Source organism: Meles meles, chromosome 14, assembly GCF_922984935.1.
Source record: "Meles meles chromosome 14, mMelMel3.1 paternal haplotype, whole genome shotgun sequence".
Lineage (NCBI taxonomy): Eukaryota > Metazoa > Chordata > Mammalia > Carnivora > Mustelidae > Meles > Meles meles.
Genome location: NC_060079.1, coordinates 53936107 through 53958580, shown reverse-complemented (window position 1 = coordinate 53958580; position 22474 = coordinate 53936107). Strand labels below are relative to the sequence as shown.

Genomic DNA, 22474 nt, shown 5'->3' with positions numbered 1-22474 from the left:
TGTTTGACAGCAAAGAGAATAGATCTTAAAAGTTCTCATCCCAAGAAAAAGAAAAGGTGTGTTTAACTACGTGTGGTGGCGGATGTTAACCAGACACTGTGATCACCATTTCACAGTACGTATGCATATTGTATTATACACTGTCAGCTAATAAAGTTATATGTCAATTATATCTCAAAACTGGGAAAAAGTAAAATATTAAAGTTTTATTAACTAAGGAAAAAGTAAAAAAGAAGCTTGTAGCAAAGACAGACAACTAGTTATAACAAGTGAAGCGCTCTTCTCATTTAGGGAAACATTCACAGCAGGAGCATCCCTGGAAGCAATTCTGATGTGGGAGAAATGACACGAGGACCAAAGTCAGGGTCGCGCTGTGTAGCTTATCTTTCCTGGAGCAGGTTATTCATGTTATCTGATCTTCACTTTTCTTTTCTGTCGAATGTAGTTGTTTGAAGTGACCAGCACATAGGTACTCAATATATGTTAACTTCCTTTTTTTCTTTGAAAGACAAATTTTTCAGAGGTTTAAGAAAGAAACTCTTATTTATTGAATAGCTATTACATGCTAGTCCCCATTCCTTCTCCGCACCTCCCCCCACCACACTCTGAGCTCCAGGTAAATGCGAGGCCCAGCAGCCAGGCTGTGAAAGGCTGGGGTGAGGCCAGGGTTCTGTCCCTGAGCTGACTCTGCTAGTGCAGACATTACCACACAGACAGAAATTCTAACTCCTCTATGGCTTTAGCTTATCTTTCTTTTGCTCATTTTTTACTTGTAGTGCATTCACTATTCCTTTGTGATTTAAATTTTGCCTCATTACAGTGTGTGAGCCCTCTCACTTCAAATTTACCCTAAGGTAGGATTTTTCTAATTTAAATAGGGTAGCATTTATTTTAATTGTATGAAATTTGTCTCGGCAATAATTGTAATCTTTTTTTTTTTTAAAGATTTTATTTATTTATCTGACAGAGAGATCACAAGTAGGCAGAGAGGCAGGCAGAGAGAGAGGAGGAAGCAGGCTCCCTGCGGAGCAGAGAGCCCGATGCGGGACTCGATCCCAGGACCCCGAGATCATGACCTGAGCCGAAGGCAGCGGCTTAATCCACCGAGCCATCCAGGCGCCCCAGGTGCGCTCCATTTTCGTCTGTCCTTCTCGCTCTGGACCATCCACTGGGTCCCTTCCCTTGAGGCATCTTGATGATGGAGCGACACAAAAGTCTGAATGTAGGGAATGTCATCCCAGATCATGTGACCTGAAACACCCTGATGCTCGTTCTTACCATGCCCAATTTTTCCAGGTGCCTCCTTTCAACTCAGTTATGAAGCAAGGAGTTCCTTCTTTATGTCTTTCCACTCTCTTTTTCTATGATTCAGCTGAAATACACACACACACACACACACACTTCTGTCTGGTTAAACACAATCAATGAACTGGTAACACATTTCTTTTTGTTGCCTCCCACAGCAAGAAATTTGAGGTATTAACTCAGAAGGACAAAAGGGATCTGAAAAGTAGAAGAAAAGTTTGAATAAACTTTTGGAAGAAAGAAAGTAGATGCAGGACAGGTAGCTGACTGAGCAGAACAGAGGAAATTTCAACTTCAGGAAATGTGAAGAGATGCCATAGACAGCAGAATAGTCCAGTTCCCCCAGGAAAGAATCAGGACCTGGAGGCAAACAGATCTTCAGGTAGGGAGGGGCAGAGAGTAACGCCACTTGATATACAGAAACTGGTAGACAATGATCATCAGAAGCTTAAAGAAAATTACAGCTTAAAAGAGACCAAAGCCAAAAAAATGAAAACATAAAAGGAACTTTGAAGAGACGGAGACAATACAGGAAGTTAGAGGGAAAAAACTGTAATATGGTATCTTCCAAAAGTAAGCCATTTGATTGGCATCATAACAAAGCAAAGTCCTGTAGAAAAGCGAATACATTCAGGAGAGAATTCACTGTCAGCCCAACATTGTCAGCCTGTTCTCCCTTAGTAACAGAAACCCCATATTGGTAGAGGCAGTAATGTATCCAGCTAAAAATATTTTCCAGACTCTCTTGCAAATAATGGTGACCAATGAAAAGTCAGCAGAAATATTTAGCTGGGATTCCAAAAAACTTCTCCTTGCCATGCAACTAGCAGAACTTCCTTATGGGGCCTCACCTTGATCTCCTTATGGCCTGGATTTGCTAACCATAAGCAGAGATGCTTGACGCTTTTTAGTCCCAGATCATGCCAAATACTGAGTCACTGGTTACATCATAAGCTTGTGCCCCAAAATGACTCACCCCAAAAAGCAATGCCCCCCCCATAGTATTTCAGTTTTGCAAAGGATTTTAACATCACATTGGCCATTACAAGCACAGAGAGGGCTGCTGTTAACTGAATAATGAAACCTGAATTTTAAATGACTTGGTAATAATCAAGGAGCCAGAAACTCATCTGGAATTTATGAAGCCAAGCAGATTCATTTCCTTACACAAAAAGGATGACTGTAAATTGCAGTGTGGCTGTCAACCACGTTCTTTTTACCAGAACTTGGGCCAAATGTCAAAAGTATCAGCTATTTGGCAAGTTAAACCTTTTAGGACTTATATTTTCCGAGTCTAAAAATGCTTGCAAATTGGCTTAAAACCAGGCATATAAACTTTATCCTTTGAATAAAACACCTAAGAATGTATTTCCTTTATTCATGGAAGCCATAAAAGCTTCTCTTTCTAAAATAGCTCATTAGGTTCATTTTTAATAAGACATCCCAAAATGTCCTTCTTGGAAAGATCTTACAGTTGCTTCTTCCAAATTGAATACAGCAGAAAAACTAAGTAAGATGAATCAAAGACACACAAAACATGAAAAGTAAAAGGATAAAGAATAATTGAGATAACAGAAACATCAAGGAACTTGAAAAAATTTATATGAGAAGAAGAAACTTAATGCACGGAAAGTATACACCCCACTCTCTAATCTGGAACTTCAAATAGAAGCTAAGTGGAGAGGAGCAATGAGTACAAGAACATATGGCAGGGTTTTCAACAATGCAATACATGTGGGATTCTTCAACTTGCAAAGTCTCAGGCAAGTTGACTAGCCTGAGATTTATAAAAATCCACTGACAGAGTCAATAGGAAAGAAGTGTTAAAATGCACCCGGGGATCCCTAGAGAGAAGACAATGACAGAAGTACCATAAAGAAACAGAATTCATTACTCTTAAGGTAATTGATTGGTTGTTCATTCCAACCTCAAGGTCTCATAAGGGATTTTTATCACAGTTTAAGAACAATATAAAAAGGACTCAATAAACACCCATATTCACAAATCAGAGGTTAGAACAGAGGTCCTTCTTTTTTTCTAAACCTATCACCACCGTACAGTCCTCATTTTATGGTTATGGGAATGTAGGCTTAGAGAAGCTTAGCTTTTGTCCACGGTGACACATTTTCTCCAGCATCTGCCCTGTGCTAGCTACACCTATCCAGTGTTACCCCAAACCTCGCCACTCTCACCACTACACTGTGCTGGAACACAAAAAAGAAACAAAGACACAGCATTTTGAAAATGTACTTTTTCATGGTAACTATTTTGTACCTCTATTTAAGAGTTAGAAGTGTTGGGGCACCTGGGTGGCTCAGTGGGCTAAAGCCTCTGCCTTTGGCTTGGGTCATGATCTCAGGGTCCTGGGATTGAACCCCACCTCAGGCTCTCTGCTGAGCGGGGAGCCTGCTTCCTCCTCTCTTTCTCTGTGCCTGTCTCTCCGCCTACTTGTGATCTCTGTCTGTCAAAAAAATAAATAAATGAAATCTTAAAAAAAAAAGAGAAAAGTGTTTTCCTTTCTCATTACTGTTTTCATGTTAACATGATTTTTTTATTTTTTTAGAGATTTTATTTATTTATTTGACAGAGAGAGATCACAAGTAGGCGGAGAGGTAGGCAGAGAGAGAGAGAGAGAGGAGGAAGCAGGCTCCTTGCTGAGCAGAGAGCCTGATGCAGGACTTGATCCCAGGACCCTGAGATCATGACTGGAGCCAAAGGCAGAGGCTTAACCCTTTGAACCACCCAGGGTGCCCTTAACATGACTTTAATTTTCTTAGAGTCATTAAGTCAAAACTATTAAGATATCTTTTTCTGAATGTTAAAAACAAAATATCTTCATCAAATTATTGTCAGCTAAAAAGCCTCAGGATAGGAGAGGCATTTTCCCAGTTTAGGAGAGAGGAAATTAAATCCAGAAGATTAAAGGAAATTAAAATCAGAAGATTAAACTCTGAGATGATGTTTAATATACTAAGACAACTTTACACAGCAGACTGCAAGGATTCCTTCAGAGCCGCAGTCCTAGAGCACACCTCCCCTAACCACGAAGGGTTTGTATCACTAACACATCCAACAACATAAACTGGAGTTAGGAGATGGTTTTGCTAACACAAATAAATTGCTTTTTTGAAAGAATATTGGTTTCTTTGTAGCTCTTCCTACCTCTTCTCTCATGGCCTGCCTGCCCCTAAACTAAGACTATGCTAAGCCTTTAGGATTTTCTGAAGCTTAATTTGGCTCCCACACTACCACTCTGTGGCTATACTTTCAACAAGTGGGAAATTACTGTCCTGTCAGATTCACTGGCCTTGCTCCCACTTTCTTTTCCCATGTTCACTTCTAATCCTGAACACAGTTGGTACTCCTTCCTTTCCATCTTTCACGAAACCAATGCTTCCTTAAGACTTCTAACACATGCCGGGTTTTCTGCCTCACTTTTTGAACCTGACCTCCCTTTCCTCTTCCGGTCTTCTTCATAGAAGACCTACCCCAAGGCTCAGTCTGTGATCCTTGGTGTGATGTGGTCTTTCCCCTCCACTGACCCATTCTGTCCCTGGAGTTCCAGCATCACTTGACATGTCATTTCAAGGAAAAATTCTAATTCCGTAGCCACAATTTAGTCTTGTAACTCTCCCTACCTTCAAATAAGTACATTCCACGAGTAGACTACTAGCTTCTTTGTCTTATCCATAAGAATGCCCAATGGACCCATGCTTGTGCCAGCACCACTCCACCTGACTCGACTGTCCTCCCCATTAATTTCCACCACCATCTTTGCGGCCAAACTCAGGAAGGACCTTGTCTATTAGTTTCCAAGTACTTTTCCGATCCCCAAAGTCCCTACAGATTTGGTGTCTAACATGGTCACATTAGTTCCCACACTGTCTTGTGATTGTATCCTCTCTGTCAGGACAAGCCCAGAAAGAACCACTGTCGCAAGTGCTCTCCCCATCCCCTGCTCTCCATACCCTGACTCTAGACCCATCACATTCCAATAGCAGGAAGTTGTGCACATCTTTGTGTGAATTTACACATTTCATATTAAGTCTGAAAACTTCCCTATGCTTTTTAACTTAACTCCGATCTTAAAATTAAAAAGTGAGGGAGAGAAAGAGTCCAACAGAGAGACAGAGCAGACACATGGAACAGCTATAGCACAAAAGGGTGTGTATGTGGAAAAACCACAGGCACAACCATAACAGAAGGAGAGAAACAGAAAAGGTGAACAAAGTGAGTTTGACTTTTTCCGTTAGAAAAATTTAACTTCAAATATTGGTTCTACCAATATTGGCTGTGTGGTCTTGGGAAAGAAACATAACTTCTCTGAGCCACTCTTTTCTCATCTGTTAAAAAAAAAATTATGTTTATAAAAAGAATACTATCCATTAATTCATAGGACATCATCTTGGTGAGGATTTTTTCTTTTTTTTTTTTTTTGGAGGAGTGATTTTTTTTAAAAGTACATTTAGACAAAGTTTGCATCAAAACAGACAGTGAATTTCAGCTTCCCCCTTTCCCCTCATTTCTTCAAAAAAGCTTTTTGGAAAGTTTCCACTTCTCAGTTTTATGTGCCATTTCAGAATAATTCCAAAAAAGAAAAAGTACAGCACTTTGAAACTATGAAGGAGGTCTCTGATGTTTGAGTGGGGCAGAGAAAGAAATGTTACTGTTCTCAAATTTTTTGAATTATTTTCATTTATTTCCAAACAGGGTAAAGTTGTATCCTGCTTCTTTGTCTCCAGTTAGTACCAGGGTCCCCACTCAAACTGGAGGACACTGAGCAGTGAGCGGCAAGACCTTTTTCAACGCCCCTAAGTTGCCTGACGAAATACTGTCCCCCGTGCAGGATATTCAGCTAAGTCAGCTCATCCTCAAACGCTCTGTGATGTTTATTATCTCATGATACTTGCTTACCTTTAGGCATCTTTACAATTGGTTGGACAAAGTCAATTTCTCATGCTTCAAACTTGTTTTTTTAAAAACTTCCTTTGAACTTGCTCAATACAGAACTGAATTGAAGAAAAGCAGACAAAGTAAAAAACCTGGTATAACAAAACCAGCTTGTCTTGTTTGGGGAAGCACAGCCAGAGAGGCAGTCAAATCACAGGGTTAACAAGGTATCAGGTATAAAGAATTCAAAGACATTAGTTCATTCATCCGTTCATTTGTCCAACAAATATTTATTGAGTGTCTACTAACTACCTGGCATTATTTGAGGCTTAAAAACAAAGTAAGTGCTTACACATAAGACACTTATCTATTATGGTGAGAGTAAGAGCCAAACCAAAACCTATATCCTATAAAACTGTTACATGCTATGAAATATGAGAGCATGGAGTGACAACAAATATTATTTTACAGGAAGGGAAGAGGGAGTATCATTTGAACTGAGATCTGAATAAGTGAGAGGAAGATACCCATGCAGAAGGAACAGCACACCAGGCCCCTAAAATACAAATCTTTGCACATCCAGGGAACAGCAGGAAGCCAGTATGACTAGAGCATGGTAAGAGAGTGAGAGCAGATAAGACAGCAAGGGGGAAATCGCCCATGTATGACTCTATGGACCATAGCTTAAAAACTCAGATTTTACTCAAAATGTAATGAATAGTCATGGGGGAGGTGGGGAGCAGAGTTTGAAATACAATCTCTAATTTACTTTTTTTTTAACTGAATTATAATTAACAGTGTTTTTTAGTTTCAGGGGTACAATGTAATGTTTCAACAACTCTATGCATCACTCAGTACTCATCACAGTAAGTGTACTCTCGACTCCCTTCACCTGTTTCACCCATCTGCTACCTACCTCCCCTCTGGCCACTGCCTGTGTGTTCTCTGAGGGGTTTTTGTCTATTTTTTTTTTGTTCATTTTTTAATTAAATTTTTTTGTTTATTAATTTTGGGGGGTTGTTTATTAATTTTTTTGTTTATTAATTTTTTGTTTATTAAATTCCATATGAGTGAAATCATATAGTATTTGTCTTTCTCTGGTTTATTTCACTTAGAATTATACCTTCTAGGTTCGTCCATGTTGTTGCAAATGACAAGATCTCATTCTTTTTATGGCTGTATAACATTCCATTGTCTACATGCCACATCTTCTTTATCCATTCATCTACTGATGGACACTTGGGCTGCCTCCATAGTTTGGGTATTGTAAATAATGCTACAATATATGCAGGGGTGCATACATCTTTTCCAATTAGTGTTTTTCTCTGGGTAAATAGTAGTGGAATTACTGGACCATATGGTAATTCTATTTTTAATTTTTTGAATTTTAAATTAATTAAATAAATTTAATTATTTAATTAAAACAAAATTAATTATTAATTTTAATTTAAATAAATTTAGATTATTTTAATAAATTATTTACTTAAATAATAAAAATAATTTAAATAAATAAATTTAAATATTAATAAATTAATAATTAATTAATTATTAAATTTAATTATTTAATTAAAACAAAATTAAATAAATTTTGAATCCCTATTGTTTTTCACAGTGTCCAGCAATAGTGCATTCCCAGCAATGTTCCTTTTTCTCCACATCCTCAGCAACAAGTTATTTCTTCCTTTTGATTCTAGCCATTTTGACTTGTATAAGGTGATATCTCATTGTGGTTTTGATTTGCATGTCCCTAATGACTACTGACATTGAGCATCTTTTCATGAGTCAGTTGGCCATTCCTATGTCTTCTTTCTGGTTCACACTTTTAAAGGGGAGTCTGGCTGTTACATTGGAACCAGGAAGGATGGTGGAAATGGCACGAAGTGGTCAGATTCCAGATATATCTGAAGATATGGCCAACTGAATTTCTTGACAGACTAGATGTGGTGTGATAAAAACAAGAGTCAACAATGACTTCTAAGGTGGAGACCTGAGCAAGTGGGTTAACAGTGGTGCCATTTACAAAGATGGGAAACACTGGAGGGATGAGTAGGTAGGTGATAGGGAGGGGGAGGAATGCAGAGTTTTGTTTTGAACTAAGTGGAATGTGCCTATTTGACCTACAGTTGGAAATCTTGAGTGTGTGTGTGTCTACATATGTGTGTATGGGAACACACACACACAGGGTTCAGGGGAAGGGAGGGAGGGAGGGAAGGGAGATTAAAAACATCATCAGGACCAAGAATATAAATAAGGAAGTTATCAGCATACAGATGGCATATAAACTACGGAGTTGATAATGTCTACAAGGGAGAGATTATAGACAAATGAGGGAAGACAGGGCAAGATGAATCCAGGGATACTCTAATATTTACTGATCAAATAATTGGGAAGATTCAGCAAAGAAAAATCAGAAATATCAAGTAAAATTGGAGAAAAGTCCAAAGGATGGTTGAAGGGAAGTATTTCAAGAAGAAAGGTATTACTGTGTCTGATGCTTTTGATGGACTGACAATATTTTCTTTGGACAATATGGTAAGTTCCAAATTGATTACATACTACTCAAGAAATAAAGGCAAAACGTTTACTATTTTCTTCCTCAGGTAGAATGGAAGATTTTTAAACCCTAGTGAGATAGAATTCCAGAATCCAAGTTTATAATAAGGTTGGCAATGAGTGCCCTTTCTTGAATATTATGAAATGGTGGTGTAACAGAAGAAGATACTTCCTTCCCAGCTCAGACATCTAGATCAAATTTCAACCTAGTCAAGAAGAGGAAATCTTTGGTTGTGGTCTTGGCTTCAGCCATACTTACACATATGAAACACTAACTAGAATGTGTTCTCATTGAAAACATCACATGTATTCCAAAGCACTGCACAATAACAGTCTGTACAAGTTCTGGTATGTCCTGGGCTACTGAAATGTAGGTCAGTAAGAAATTGATACTTCTGCAACTAGTCATATAGAAGAAACTAATTGGATATCATTTATCTCCTCTTCTAGCTCAAAGTACATCTCAGTGTCATCATATAAAGATGCTTCCCTTTTATATCACTTTAAATGGTTTGCTGAGCGTCAATATATTCACTTGGATGTAGCAGAACATAGAAATCTAAAGTCTGCAATTGGTCAAGAATGTCTATCAGCAATTCTACAGTTTATAGAATGTTTTCGGTTATCAAGTGCTTTCCAGGCACTGACATCACATGATAGAGGCTGTTCTAGTGTGCAGGACTTGTCATAAACAGAAAAGAGCAAATCTTAGTGTGTCAGATGGAATGAGGACTGAGAGCCCATTCCTTCTCTTCTGATTTACAAATCCTTTACCACAATTTACTGACCAGTGTCGCTCTGAGACAGTAGAGTGTAGTGATTCAGAGGGCAGGCTATGGAGTCAAATCACCTGGGTTCAAAGCCCCACCACCACTTACCAGTTTTAGGGTTTCCCTGAGCAAATGATTTGACCTCTCACTGCTCTTTTCCCTCAAAGAAGACACCCTTGGGTAAGAACAGTCCTTCATTATAAAGGCAATACACTTGCAGCATATCTTGCACTGGTAGAACAAAGTACTAGCCCCCCTAATTGTCAGTTACTCACCTTCTCTTGCAGAACCTTCATAGCAGGTAACTCACTCTCCGTGTCGGTCTATTCTGGCATAGGGCAGAACTTTGTTTATAGCAACACCTTAAAAAAATTGATGCGAGCAGAGAAAGACAATTTTCATACGGTTTCACTCATATGTGGAACATAAGGAATAGCATGGAGGACCACAGGGGAAGGGAGGGAAAACTGAAGGGGGAGAAATCCAAGAGGGAGATGAACCATGAGAGACTATGGACTCTGGGAAACAAACTGAGGGTTTCAGAGCAGAGGAAGGTGGGGGCAGGGGTAACCGGGTGATGGGTATTGAGGAGCATACGTGTTGGGATGAGCACTGGGTGTTTTACACAACTAATGATGGTTGAACACTATGGCAAGAGCTAATGATGTACCATACAGTAGCTAACTGAACATAATAATAAAAAAAATAATAAATTCTCTCATGGGACTTTATAGAGTCTACGGACTCTGAAAAACAACCTGAGGGTTCTGAAGGGGCAGGGGGTGGGAGGTTGGGAGAGCCTGGTGGTGGGTATTAAGGAGAGCACGTATTGCATGGAACACTGGCTGCGGTGCATAAACAATGAATTCTGTTACACTGAGAAGAAATTTAAAAAAGAGAAAGAAAGAAAATATGCCCACATCTTAACTAAATATTCCAATATTTGAATATGGACAAGACTGTCTTTACTATATTTCAAAATATTCAAAGACTTAGTTAGGGACTGGAATATACATGAGCAGAGGAGGGAGAGGGGGGAGAAAAAAGAGAGAAAGAGAAAGAGAAGGAGAGAGAGACTATGGGGGTGAGTTAAAGTTAGCTAAAATGGAAATGATTTTGCAAAAATTAATAAAAGGGAAGTGCACTAAAATGGAGTCAGGAGTCTCAGCAGGGAGAACTCTTACTCCCTACGACTCATGGTGAACAGCAGATCAACAGGAAGAGATGGGCCTTGAACCTGGACACTACCTTACTATCCTAGAAGAAGGAAAGGCTTATTGCCTCCTGTCCCAGCAAGAGCCCAGCCAGTAAGGGAGTGCCACAACACAGTCAATGAAAAGTCACCATACCTTTAACTCCCAGTGGACTCCAATGGACTTTTTGTTTCTAAGGGCCTTTCTAGCTTTCCCCTCTCCTCTATAAAAGAGCTACCTGTCCTTTATTCTCTGGACTCACTATGGTGTGGCCGCAGTTTGCTTATCCCAGATTGCAATTCCCTTTTATTCCCGAATAAACCCATCTTTTGCTGGTGAAATAACTGGCAGTTTTATTTTTAAGGTTAATGATATGTATGGAAGGAAAATGCTTAAATATTAAAGAAACTATTGCCTAGAAAACACACATCGCCCTGTAAATGCTGTAATGCTTTTATTTGTCTTAAATAAAAGGATTCCAGAAGTAAAAAAAACAAAAACAAAAACACACACACACATAAAGAAATAATAAAAATAGATTAAAACAAAATACTTGATGCCAAAGTCTCACTGTGCCTGATCAGTTATTACTAGTGTTGCCCTTTGAACCTACATAAAATTTCTCTCTCTCCTATGACAATGCCCACTGTACCAAAGGACAGACATAATGTCTAGTGCTGTGCACCATCGTCTCGATGCACTCAAACACCACACTGATCATCGTATACACAGAAATGAGAACCAGTCCTCAAGCACCTCGTCAGGGCAGATTTTGCAGTTTTTGGAAAGGCTGTTTACGGGACGGTTTCTGTGTTGCGAGTCACCTACAGAATGCGCTGATGCCTACCTACTTCGAGCAAAGTGGCAGACTGAGCATGTTAAACCTGGGTTCGCAAAGTTGTGCACAGATGACAGCTCTTGTCCTTATGAAGAGCTTTGAGTACATCGAACGTGCTTTTCAAAAAAGCACACCCAGTAATTATCTCCAGAAACTGAAGAGTAAGCACGAGAGCACATATTTATCATTTCCTCAGGCTCTAATACACTTTTGACAGCTAACAGGCTTACGGAGATGGGCAAGCGTTAACTAAAGAAGCCAATCTCTTGACAGGATACAAAACATTCACCACTTCAACAAGCATTTGAGAACTTTCTGCCAGGAACTAGAGGATACAGAACAACAGAAGCAACTCAGTCTGTAGATGCTAAGGGATGAAATCATTTTCCTACAACATCTATTTTCTCTAAACTAAAAGGGTTGGACAAATTTATTAATGGTGTTTTTTCTTTTTTTAAGATTTTATTTATTATCTGAGAGAGAGAGAATGAGCAGGAGGGAGAGGCAGAGGCAGAGAGAGAAGCAGACTCCCTGCCCCGCAAGGAGCCCGATGGGGGACTCCATCTCAGGACCTTGAGATCATGACCTGAGCAGAAGGCAGACACCTAACCAACTGAGCCACCCAGGCACTCCGATGCCTTGTTTTTTTAACTAACATTCTCAAAACTAGTATTTGTCTTTGACTCAAATGCTATTATGTTGACAAGCAGTTTAAAAACAAAGGAGAATGTAAAAGGAGAAAGTCTTTTTTTTTTTAAGATTTTATTTATTTACTTGACAGACAGAGATCACAAGTAGGTAGAGAGGCAGGCAGAGAGAGAGGAAGGGAAGCAGGCTCCCCGCTGAGCAGAGAGCCCAATGTGGGGCTTGGACCCAGGACCCTGGGATCCTGACCTGACCCGGAAGGCAGAGGCTTAACCCACTGAGCCAGCCAGGCGCCCGAGAAAGTTAGTCTTAAAAGGAGTCCCTTCCTAGACATCCAGACGGCAAGCATGCTAAAGCACTGCCTAGAAGGCCACGAACCAAATGAATTGAATGAAGCAACACTCTCCCAGCCACACATTCAGCATGCTCTTCCTAGAGCTAAGCAAAGCTTTAAGGACTTCTGTGCTTTATAAATGGCTGAAGAAACATCCTCAGAATGGCCAAGTATTCTACTCCTCATCTCATAATTCTGTTGAGAGTGTCTATCTCCAAACAGCCCAGAAGAAAAACAAGACAACTCAGGAGACACTTCCTTAATGGTCCTACCACGCCCATGACCTTGGGGATGCACTTTTTTTTTTTTTAAAGATTTTTTTATTTATTTATTTGACAGAGAGATCACAAGTAGGCAGATAGGCAGGCAGAGAGAGAGGAGGAAGCAGGCTCCCCGCGGAGCAGAGAGCCCGACGCGGGGCTCGATCCCAGGACCCTGAGATCATGACCTGAGCCGAAGGCAGCGGCTTAATCCACTGAGCCACCCAGGCGCCCCTTGGGGATGCACTTTACCAGGCCAGGGGCCCTCTGAGCATTTTCATGACCTCATAGTGAGGAGAGAGAACCTCCTTGTTTCAGCTTCATCCTTTCTCACTGGAAAGAAGCCCAATGAATCATCTGTTAGATAAATTGTTTAACATCATTAGGGATCTGAGAAGAGGGAGAACAACATGCATCATTCACCTGTTTACTTAGAGAAAAAACACAAATGACAATTTCCAATTCTGGCCAGAACATGGAGAAGCTGGGGCCCTCAACCTCTACGTAATGGTTGCAAACCAGCACAACACTTTCAGAGAGTAACTTGGTAATATCAAGGACCAAATAAACCATTTGATCCCTCTGACCCAGTGAGTCTACTTCTCTAACTGGTTCAAGGACACTCCATTTTATTGAAGGCACAGGTTTTGTATTTCCCCCCATTTTAAGAAGAGGCCCATTTCTAGCTTTCAGTGCCTGAGTACACTGAAAGATCCAGAAGAACACTGTCCTGGAATCCTCCCAGCAGCCCAGGAAGTATCCTGACATGTGTGCTTATACCTCCTGGAGTCAGGCTATTCTAATGGCCTTCCCGCCCTGATTCCTATTTGTGTGAATCAGTTCCTTCTCAAGAGGACTTTGTGAGCACAATCATCTCTTGCCAGGCTTCCTGTCCTGTTTTCCAAATAAAGACATTGTGTTCAAGTAATAGTAAAATGCTACATAAAGTCAAAATGAATGAACTGACAGTCAAGATACTTCTTGGCTGTTCAAAACTGCACTAAGAAATCTACGATGCTGGAAAGCAAAAAGGCTGGTTGCCTACGAGAGGTAGAGTCTCATGTGACCTTCTGGAAGGGAAGTTTGCTGAGAGATAAAAATATTCTACATGTTGATTCGGTTGCTGGTTACATGGGTATAAACATTTGACAGAATTCCTACAACTGTACACTTCAAATCTGTGCATTTCTCAGCCTGTAAACATTACCTGAGTAAAAATAAACTACTCCCAGCAACTCCCAAGAGTTGTGCTGTATACAACTTCAAGCTCTTACAACAAGGGATAAACCCAAGGTGGGCAAATGTGTTAGCCCCACTGCAGCCTTGATGGTAATGCTGCCTCACCCTGAGCTCAGTCGACTCCCCCAGCAGACTGGGGTTGCCTCCTAAATGCTGTCACTCTGCCCTGTGCAAATTTCCCTGACAACACTCATTGGACAGAGCTGCTGAGTGTGTTTGCGTGTCTGCTCCTTGTGGGGCATGCCTCTTTTTGAAGGTCCAGCAAAGCTGCTGAGAATGTGGCATTTGGATCAATAAGCCTGGCAAGTGGCTGGGACAGGGTAAGTACATAATAGGCATTTTCTGGATAACAAAATGACTGAATGCAAGACCCCATGAGGGCAAGCCCTAATCAGAAGGCAGGAGGAGAGTGGCAGGGCTCCGGAGCAGGGCTGGAGCAGAAGAGAAAATGCTAGGTAAAGAGGCAAGTACACGTCGGCACCCAGGAGAAGGCAAAAACTGTGGACTTTATTTTTATTATTTTTTTTAAGATTTTATTTATTTGACAGACAGAGATCACAAGTAGGCAGAGAGGCAGGCAGAGAGAGAGAGGGAAGCAGGCTCCCCGCTGAGCAGAGAGCCCGATGCGGGGCTCGATCCCAGGACCCTGAGATCATGACCCAAGCCAAAGGCAGAGGCCTAACCCACCAAGCCACCCAGGTGCCCCAAAGACTGTGGACTTTAAAATCTTTTCATGACTCTCAGAAAAGAAGGAACTAACAAAATCAGGATTTTATTTTGCAAAAATAATTTCAGCTACAACAGCTAGTATAAGAATCGCTTCCTAACATTTAAATTTTTAAATAAATTTTTACCATCATAGTATTCCCCAGTTTAATATCTGTTCACTGAAATTATACGTAATTACCAAAAATGCATTTATGAATTAAATGTTTCATCATTCTACATACATTTGAAAAGCAACAGCACAAGTCCATAAAACCTTCATTTAGTCCACAGATAATGCTTGTGGGCCTTGAGGACTCCTATTTCCCAGGCAAACCCTTTCAAACCAGAACACAGGTTGGAAACCACTAGCAGAAAGGGTGGAGTTTACAGAGAAAGAGGGAAACCACTTAGAAAGATTTAGGGATGGGTGGAGAAACAGATTAATTGGAAGTAACTGAGTAAGGAGTTATATTCGGGTGTCAGTTTTGGCAATGAGCTCAACTTGGCATCCTTAGGTCTTTCCCCAGGATGACAGTGATATGGAAAGAATCAAACTCAGAGATAACAGGAAGCACAGGTGAGCAAGGGGGTGGGGAATGAAGTTAGCCTGTTCTGCTCCAACCATACTGTATTTACGACTATATTTAAACTTCAATCCAGACAGCAACATTAACCCACAGATTGGAAACTGTTGACCAGCCAATGCAATGAGTGATAGATCCGGTTTTCCATCTCATTGGTATTTTGTCTGTTCACTACAAAGGTTTTTTAGTGCCCCAAAACAGAGACAGAGGCAACTGTTAGGTGTAGAAAATTAGAAGGTGCTGCAGAAATTCTAAAATTAGAGGGACCTGCTGGCAATTTCTGCTCCATCACTCACTCCGTGACCTTGCTGAAATCGGGCTTCCTTTCCACTTCTCCCTTTAAACTATTACATTATTTGGTTTTAAAACAGTGTTTAATCATAAACCAGCTCTGCTACATTATTAATGTTCCAAACAGGATTTCCAACCAGATAATAATCCAATAGCATTTTACTGAATTACATTAAAGGGTGACATTCCTACATTTGCTTTAAATTGAAATATTAAACTACCATGAAGTATACATACACTACTAACCATTTATGCAAAATTTAAAATAGTCATAAAATTTTAACTGGTAGAACAACAACCACTAGCCCTTGCCTCGTCCTTTCTCCTTCTCCCGAAATAAAATAAATAAAACTTTAACTTTGGTTGTGGGAATAATACATTAGCTATTTAAAATCATAGAGAATGGAAATGACATACTAACAAGGATACTGGCCATCATTCAAAATTTTACAAGGTTATTGGTGTTTATTGACCTTGGGATAGTCGAAGCTGCAGCTAAGAATAAAAACAGCAAAGTATAGTATGTTATATATGTTTAATATGAATGACCTGTTTATGCCTCAATATATGTAGAGAAAACTATGATAGGGAAAATGGAGCAAGAATATTAGCAAGTAGAAGAAAGACTTATACCGTAATCTTCCCCACTTTCCAAAATATGTTATAAAATACACTTCAGAATCAATATTGTATCTCTAAATTAGGGGTTCTCAGAGTTAAGAGGCAATTGTGGCAACTAGGGGGTCATCCATTCTGCTACTTTTGGCAAGAACAATATTTTTAAATATGTGCTTTAGTTGTAAAGGCAAAGGAGACAAGTCAATCTGGACGCTACTGGGGAGATAAAACAAACCTAACACTGCTGTCACTTTGGATGTCCAGAGCATGTGGAAAGTGTACCTGAATATGTAAATTAATTACATATCTCCAGTGAACTCACTGCCTTGGTCCCAGTGGCAGTAGGGAAAAAATGGTTTGAATTGTAATCTCATTAACTATATTACAATGACATGACAAAGTCTTTAGAAAACTCGTCTATCTGCGAAAGAGGAGCAAAACATGTTTCGATGGGATGGATGAGAGTGGGAAGATGAGCACGTGTACATGCATTATGGTATCTTTTATTGCAACACACTTCCCTCGAGTTTATTAGATGCAAACTTCTCCCAGAAAGTCCGCACAATCACGAGCAAGCTACAACAAACAAGGAATTTTTAGATTTCAAAAATCTGTATACTAAAAAAGAAAAGTGTGAAATCATCCATATTTATAGATTTCCTGAAGCAAATACACAGCATGCAGATAGAAACTCCACAAAGGAGACATGTGTGACCCAAAAATGTCCTATTTCTTTCCTTCTCTTCCTCTCTCTGTCCCCAACACTCAAAAGCAAAAGACAAGTTTAATCTCTTTTCTAAAATTATGCAGAACAAAGACTACAAATGGAAAATTACCTTTGGACGCCTTGGCTTTTCAAAGTTTATGAATGAGGGAAGTCATTTCTCTTAACTGCATTGCTGGAATTTTTCCACTCTCATTTCAATTCAAAATACAGTGTTTATTCTTCTCTGGAGTCCCCATGCCCTCCCCTCACATCTCTCCCCCCACCCCCCATACCTTTCTAAATCACCTTCAGACTAGTTCAAAGTTCAGTCCAGAAAGGTCACCAATAGCGAACTTCTTGACCGCCCCCCTCCCACTGTCTAGTGGGTAACGCGACTCGCATTTCACATTCCTTTATTTACTGTTAGAAATGCAACACTGAAATCTTATTCTCCTTTTCCCCACATATATACACTTAAGGACAAATGAATTATGTTTAAACACTGGGTGCTTTGGGATTCTTAAATATATTGTTTTTCCGATGGAATAATCTTTAAACCTAATTTGCATTTTTAAGTGCCCCGAACAAGTCAGCACGCGGCATCAATAACCCCTAAGTAACGGCCTTGCCGGTGGAGGCAACAATTTTCTAACAAGGCGTCGTTCCTGATTCACATCTGCTCTGAAGAACTCCCCTAGCATCATTTAAAAAGTCATCTTTTCCATCCAGTAGAATAACGGAAAGAAGTCCCGGTGTTAACTTTTTACAGATAAATTAACCTTACAGCGTAGAGGAAGAAACGGCCAAGAGACCATCTCCATTTCGGTGGAAATGGAAGATCGCCTCTCTAAGGCACAGCTGGGAAAGCAACAACCCTTCAGTGATCCCAGGAGATCTTAGTCTCATCAGTGCCGACTCTGAAGAAGTAAAAACCCTGCCTCGCATCCCCCCACCCCCACTCCCCGGGCTCCAAAGGCTGCGCGGGAGAAAACATCTCTCCGGGTGCGCCTCAAGTGCCTAAACTCCACCTGCCCTCCCACTCAACGCACGCTTCATCCACTGCCCGTGCAGGTAAGAGTCGGGCGTTCCCACTGTAACCACCCCCCAAGCACCAGCTCGCTAGGCACAGGGCCGCCTCGGACCCGGTGCTGACGTGGTCTGGCGCACGAGGACGTGTGGTCCCCAAACCCAAGTGGGCGAGCGCCGGCCTCTGCCCTGGCGGAGGAGCTCTGGGGAAGCAGCGAGCCCGTCGTAGGGACGGCAGCACTCGGCTCAGCTGGACGTTAAAAGATAGGAGAAGCAGGACTTGCAAAGTCCCCCAAACTACAAAGCAACCGGCTGCCACGCGCCGTTGCGGGTCCCGGGAGGAGGTGAAGCGCCCAGCGGTGGGTGCGGCCTCGAGGCCGCAAACTCGTGCGGAAAAAAAAGTAAAGGCACTCACCTCCACCCATCTCTGGGCCTCCGCGAAAGCTACGGCGCAGTCGGCGCCGGCCTCCTCCATCCTTTCCAAGACTAGGGTAAGAGGGAGAGAGAGAAGGACGCGATGAGTGCGCGGAGGGGCGGGGGGGCCGGCGCGCGTCTGGCCCTGCCGCCCGAGCTCTCTTTCCTTTTGTTGCACTCTGCAGTTTGGGAAGTTTCGAACCTCCAAGTACCTGAAGACGTGGCTTCCTCTCAACTCTCGAAACGAGCCCTGGGCCCAAGGCGGCCGGGCAGGGGCAGGAGGTGGACCGGAGACGAGAGGCGGTGCGTCGCACCCGCCCCGCCACTGTTAGGACTTCAAAAGTCTCTGCGCTGCGGCCGCCGCCCTCCCCGGAATGGCCCCGCCCCAGCCCACCCCGCCGCCGCCCACCCCGGGCCGCAGAGCCGCCGCTTCCGTCCGCCCCCCTGCGGCTCCCGGGGTCTCCCGGCCGCAGTCGCCTTTGTGGGCAGACTGTCTGGGCCAGGAGATGCCACCGACCGCCAGGAGACCGTGGCCAAGGCCACGCTCCCGCGCTGCCCGCCCAGACCGCGGCTCCGCCCCGAGGGACTGCGCCCCAGCGCCCGCATCCTTCCCGTCTCTGCCCTCCTGGCCGCCTTCCCTCTCCCGGGGACCCGGGCAAGAGGCACCCCCTCGGCTTGCGGCCGCCGGACCCGCCTGACATACCAGGAATAGCTGCACACAATTGCACCTTTCCGGGCCAAGAAACTTCCCGCTTGGAGGAGCGCGGCCCGCCGTGACGCGCAGCCGCCCGGCCCGCCGCCCTCACCTGCGGCCTGAGCCCGGCGCGCGCGGCTCCGCGGAGCCCGCTGTCCCGCTGTCCGGCTGCGCGCGGCCCCGCCGCCAGGTGCGTGGCCTTCCCCCACCCCAAGCTCTCCGCCCCCCGCAGCCGCCGAGCCCTCCTGGCGGCAGGTGAGGGAAGTGGCCTGAGCGTGTGCCGCTCATTTCCCCCCACTCCAGGCCGGGCCCTCTCCACCCCGCCTCCAGGTGGGTGAGCTGGAAAGTACCTGCCACTCCAGCCCCGTCTCTCGGCGAAGCGTGGGAGTGGCGGGGAGCCTGGCATTTCTCTCGCCCTCACCCTGAGCGTCGGACAGTAAGGTGACAGGTTATTCAGTGTCCCCAGCGGTCCTGGGCAGGTGCGCAGGAGGCTGGAGGGTCGGGGCTCCTGGTTTGGCTTTTTCACTCAAAAATTAAATGTTCGGAAAGGAACGTGTTCCTTGGTTCGGTCTCCCTTGGACCTAGAGTGATGCTCCTGAAGTCCTATTCAGGCCACATGTTGATGGCGTCACCTTTGGAGGAAGGTAAAGATCGGTTCTTACTCTCCTAAAGGAAAGAAACTCTTATTTTCTTTTTTCCGGTTGATTGACGTCGTTTTTCATTATAAGAGTAAACAAGCATAGAGCAGGAGACTAGTAAAAGAATACCTAAAACCTAGCGTCTGTATTTAACAGTCATTTGCATTTTGCCCTATTTACTTCATCCCCTTCATTTCCTCCTTAAAGACAGATATTACATTTCACCCCTCGATATTACAATACACATCTCGGTTTTTAAGGGACACTTTTCTACATAATATTTCCATTTCGCACCTAGCTAAAGCTAACTGAAGCTAAGGAATTATCTAGTATCAGTTTATATCCCATCCAGACTCAAATTCCTCAACTGATACCAAAATGTCTTTTACAGCTGTCTTACTCAGACCAGAATCCAAACAATGACCACACAATTGCATTTGGTTAGGTCTTTTTTTAGCCTCCAATAGCCTTCTCCTTCAACCGTTCCCCAACCCCCACCCCCACACACTGCTTTTTTAATCGTATTTTTTTTATTACTAAAATATTTTGGGGGTTGCCTGGGTGGCTCAGTGGATTAAGCCGCTGCCTTCAGCTCAGGTCATGATCTCAGGGTCCTGGGATCAAGCCCCACATCGGGCTCTCTGCTTGGCAGGGAGCCTGCTTCCTCCTCTCTCTCTGCCTGCCTCTCTGCCTGCTTGTGATCTCTCTCTGTCAAACAAATAAGTAAAATCTCTTAAAAATATATTTTTTAAGTTTTTATTTTAGTATCAGTAGAGTTAACATACAGTGTTATATTAGTTTCAGGTGTACAGTATAGAGAATTCGACACTTCTATACATCACCCTGTGTTCATCAGGACAACTGCTCTCTCCTTAATTCCCATCACCTATTTCACCCATTCTCTCCCCACCCCTCTCATAACCAAGTAGAGAACTATAGCTAAGAGTCTGTTTCTTGATTTGCCTCTCTCTTATTTTTTTCTCTCTTGTTTGTTTTGTTTCCTGAATTCCTGCTTTTTTTTAGGCTAGCATTGTCTTGTTAGACACTGGCTCCCATATACTTCTAGTCCAGGAGAAGGACAGACATTCCCCAAGCTTCATGAGGGTTACTGTTATTACAAGTTGCTATGTACATATACTATACTGTTCAAAGCCGGCTGCTATGTAACTGGGCTAATAGCTTAGGGGGTAACAGCCCAGGATGGTAACAAGCACAAAGATGGAAATCTGAATGACTAAGGTTACCAGGTAACCAGACACACTGACCTTTAATTTCCTCATCTGAAAAATGTGATGATAATAACTACTTCAGAGGGAAGTCGTGAGAATTAAGTAGGATGGTGTATGTGAAAGCCTAGGGCATCGCTTGACAGAGTAGGCACTTAGTGAATGATGGTTATTTCTCATTAGTCTCTCTCTAACAGCAGTGTGTCAAATATGAATTTTTCCTTATAATTGGGAATTTCGTTTATTTGCTCAAATTCTCACATGGAAAGAGCTATAGGGGATTGTGAACTCTGCTTCAAGCCGGCTCAGGCATCAGCCATTTCGGCCTCTTTAATGATGCAGTTTGCAACTCAAAAGCCCAAATCCAAATTGTTGCCTTCTACTATCAGTCATTAGAGTGTTTTATCCTTCTGGAAAGATTTATGCAGCTCTATAGAGAAAGGTAACCTACCACAAGAGTTTAAAGTTAAATTCACAACAGTAAATCATCAAGAATATTGTTCATTTTCGGGGTGCCTGGGTGGTTCAGTGGGTTAAAGCCTCTGCCTTCGGCTCAGGTCGTGGTCTCAGGGTCCTGGGATTGAGCCCCGCATCGGGCTCTCAGCTCAGCGGCGAGCCTGCTTCCTCCTCTCTCTCTGCCTCCCTCTCTGACTACTGGTGATTTCTATCTGTCAAATAAATAAATAAAATCTTTAAAAAAAAAAAAAAGAATATCGTTCATTTTCCCAAAGAATTTTAAGTACCTTCCAATATTTAAAAACAGTACAATTGTCATGTGTTTATACATTAGTGATGAACTGTTGGTGGGAGAAAGTGGTACAATCTTTCTTGAAGGTAATTTGACAAATATTTTAAAAATTTTAACCACTCATACTCTGTTGCAGCAATTCCACTTCTGGGCATTCATCCTAAGAACATGAAGAAAGATCTGTGCACGAAATGAGCCGCTGTGGTGGACACAGATACGCTAGCCAAACCCTCCTTTGGAGAAAGAGTGTGGTCAGCAGACAGCCGCCAGCTGCCAGCGCTTTTGAGGTCTGCCTGAGCTGCTGAGTGCAGCCTCCTCTGAGCGCATGGTCCTCCCAGAGCTGCTCTCATCCGGTGACTGAGTGACTGTACGTTAGAAAAGTCCAGTCTTTTCTATCCAAAGCAGAGTACAGTTGATGGGTCCTTTCCATAAACATGAAGCCTGGGTCACAGTTCAACTTCTCCCTTGCTCTCTTTTTTTTTAAATTTTATTTATTTACTTGACAGAGAGAGAACGAGAGAGGGAACACAAGCAGGGGGAGTGGGAGAGAGAGAAGCTGGCTTCCTGTCGAGCAGGGAGCCCGATGTGGGACTCGATCTCAGCACCCTGGGATCACGACCGGAGCCTAAGGCAGAGGCCCAATGACTGAGCCACCTGGGCACCCCTCTCCCTTGCTCTTTCCTGCTTCTTCCCTCTTTGCTTCACAGGGGTTCAATCCTTAATAATATCTTGCTCATCAAACTCCATTTCTTTCAGCTTCTGGAGGACTAAACTTGTGATGACATGAAGCATTG

General features: G+C 42.6%; 1 protein-coding gene across 5 annotated transcripts in view; it reads right to left on the bottom strand.

Annotated features, from left to right (window-relative positions):
- Positions 1 to 18899, bottom strand: part of LMO7 (LIM domain 7) — a 207034-nt gene extending 188135 nt beyond the window's left edge. The window contains exons 1-2 of one of the 5 annotated variants that reach the window (XM_046028238.1): positions 18587 to 18899; positions 18376 to 18446 (exon numbers count right to left, since the gene is read on the bottom strand). In XM_046028238.1, coding sequence (XP_045884194.1) covers positions 18376 to 18435 — 60 coding nt within the window. In that variant the 5' untranslated portion in view covers positions 18436 to 18446; positions 18587 to 18899. The remainder of the gene's footprint in view (positions 1 to 18375; positions 18447 to 18586) is intronic. The other 4 variants (XM_046028239.1, XM_046028240.1, XM_046028241.1 and 1 more) reach the window with 4 other exon arrangements.
- Between the last annotated feature and the right edge of the window lie 3575 nt (positions 18900 to 22474).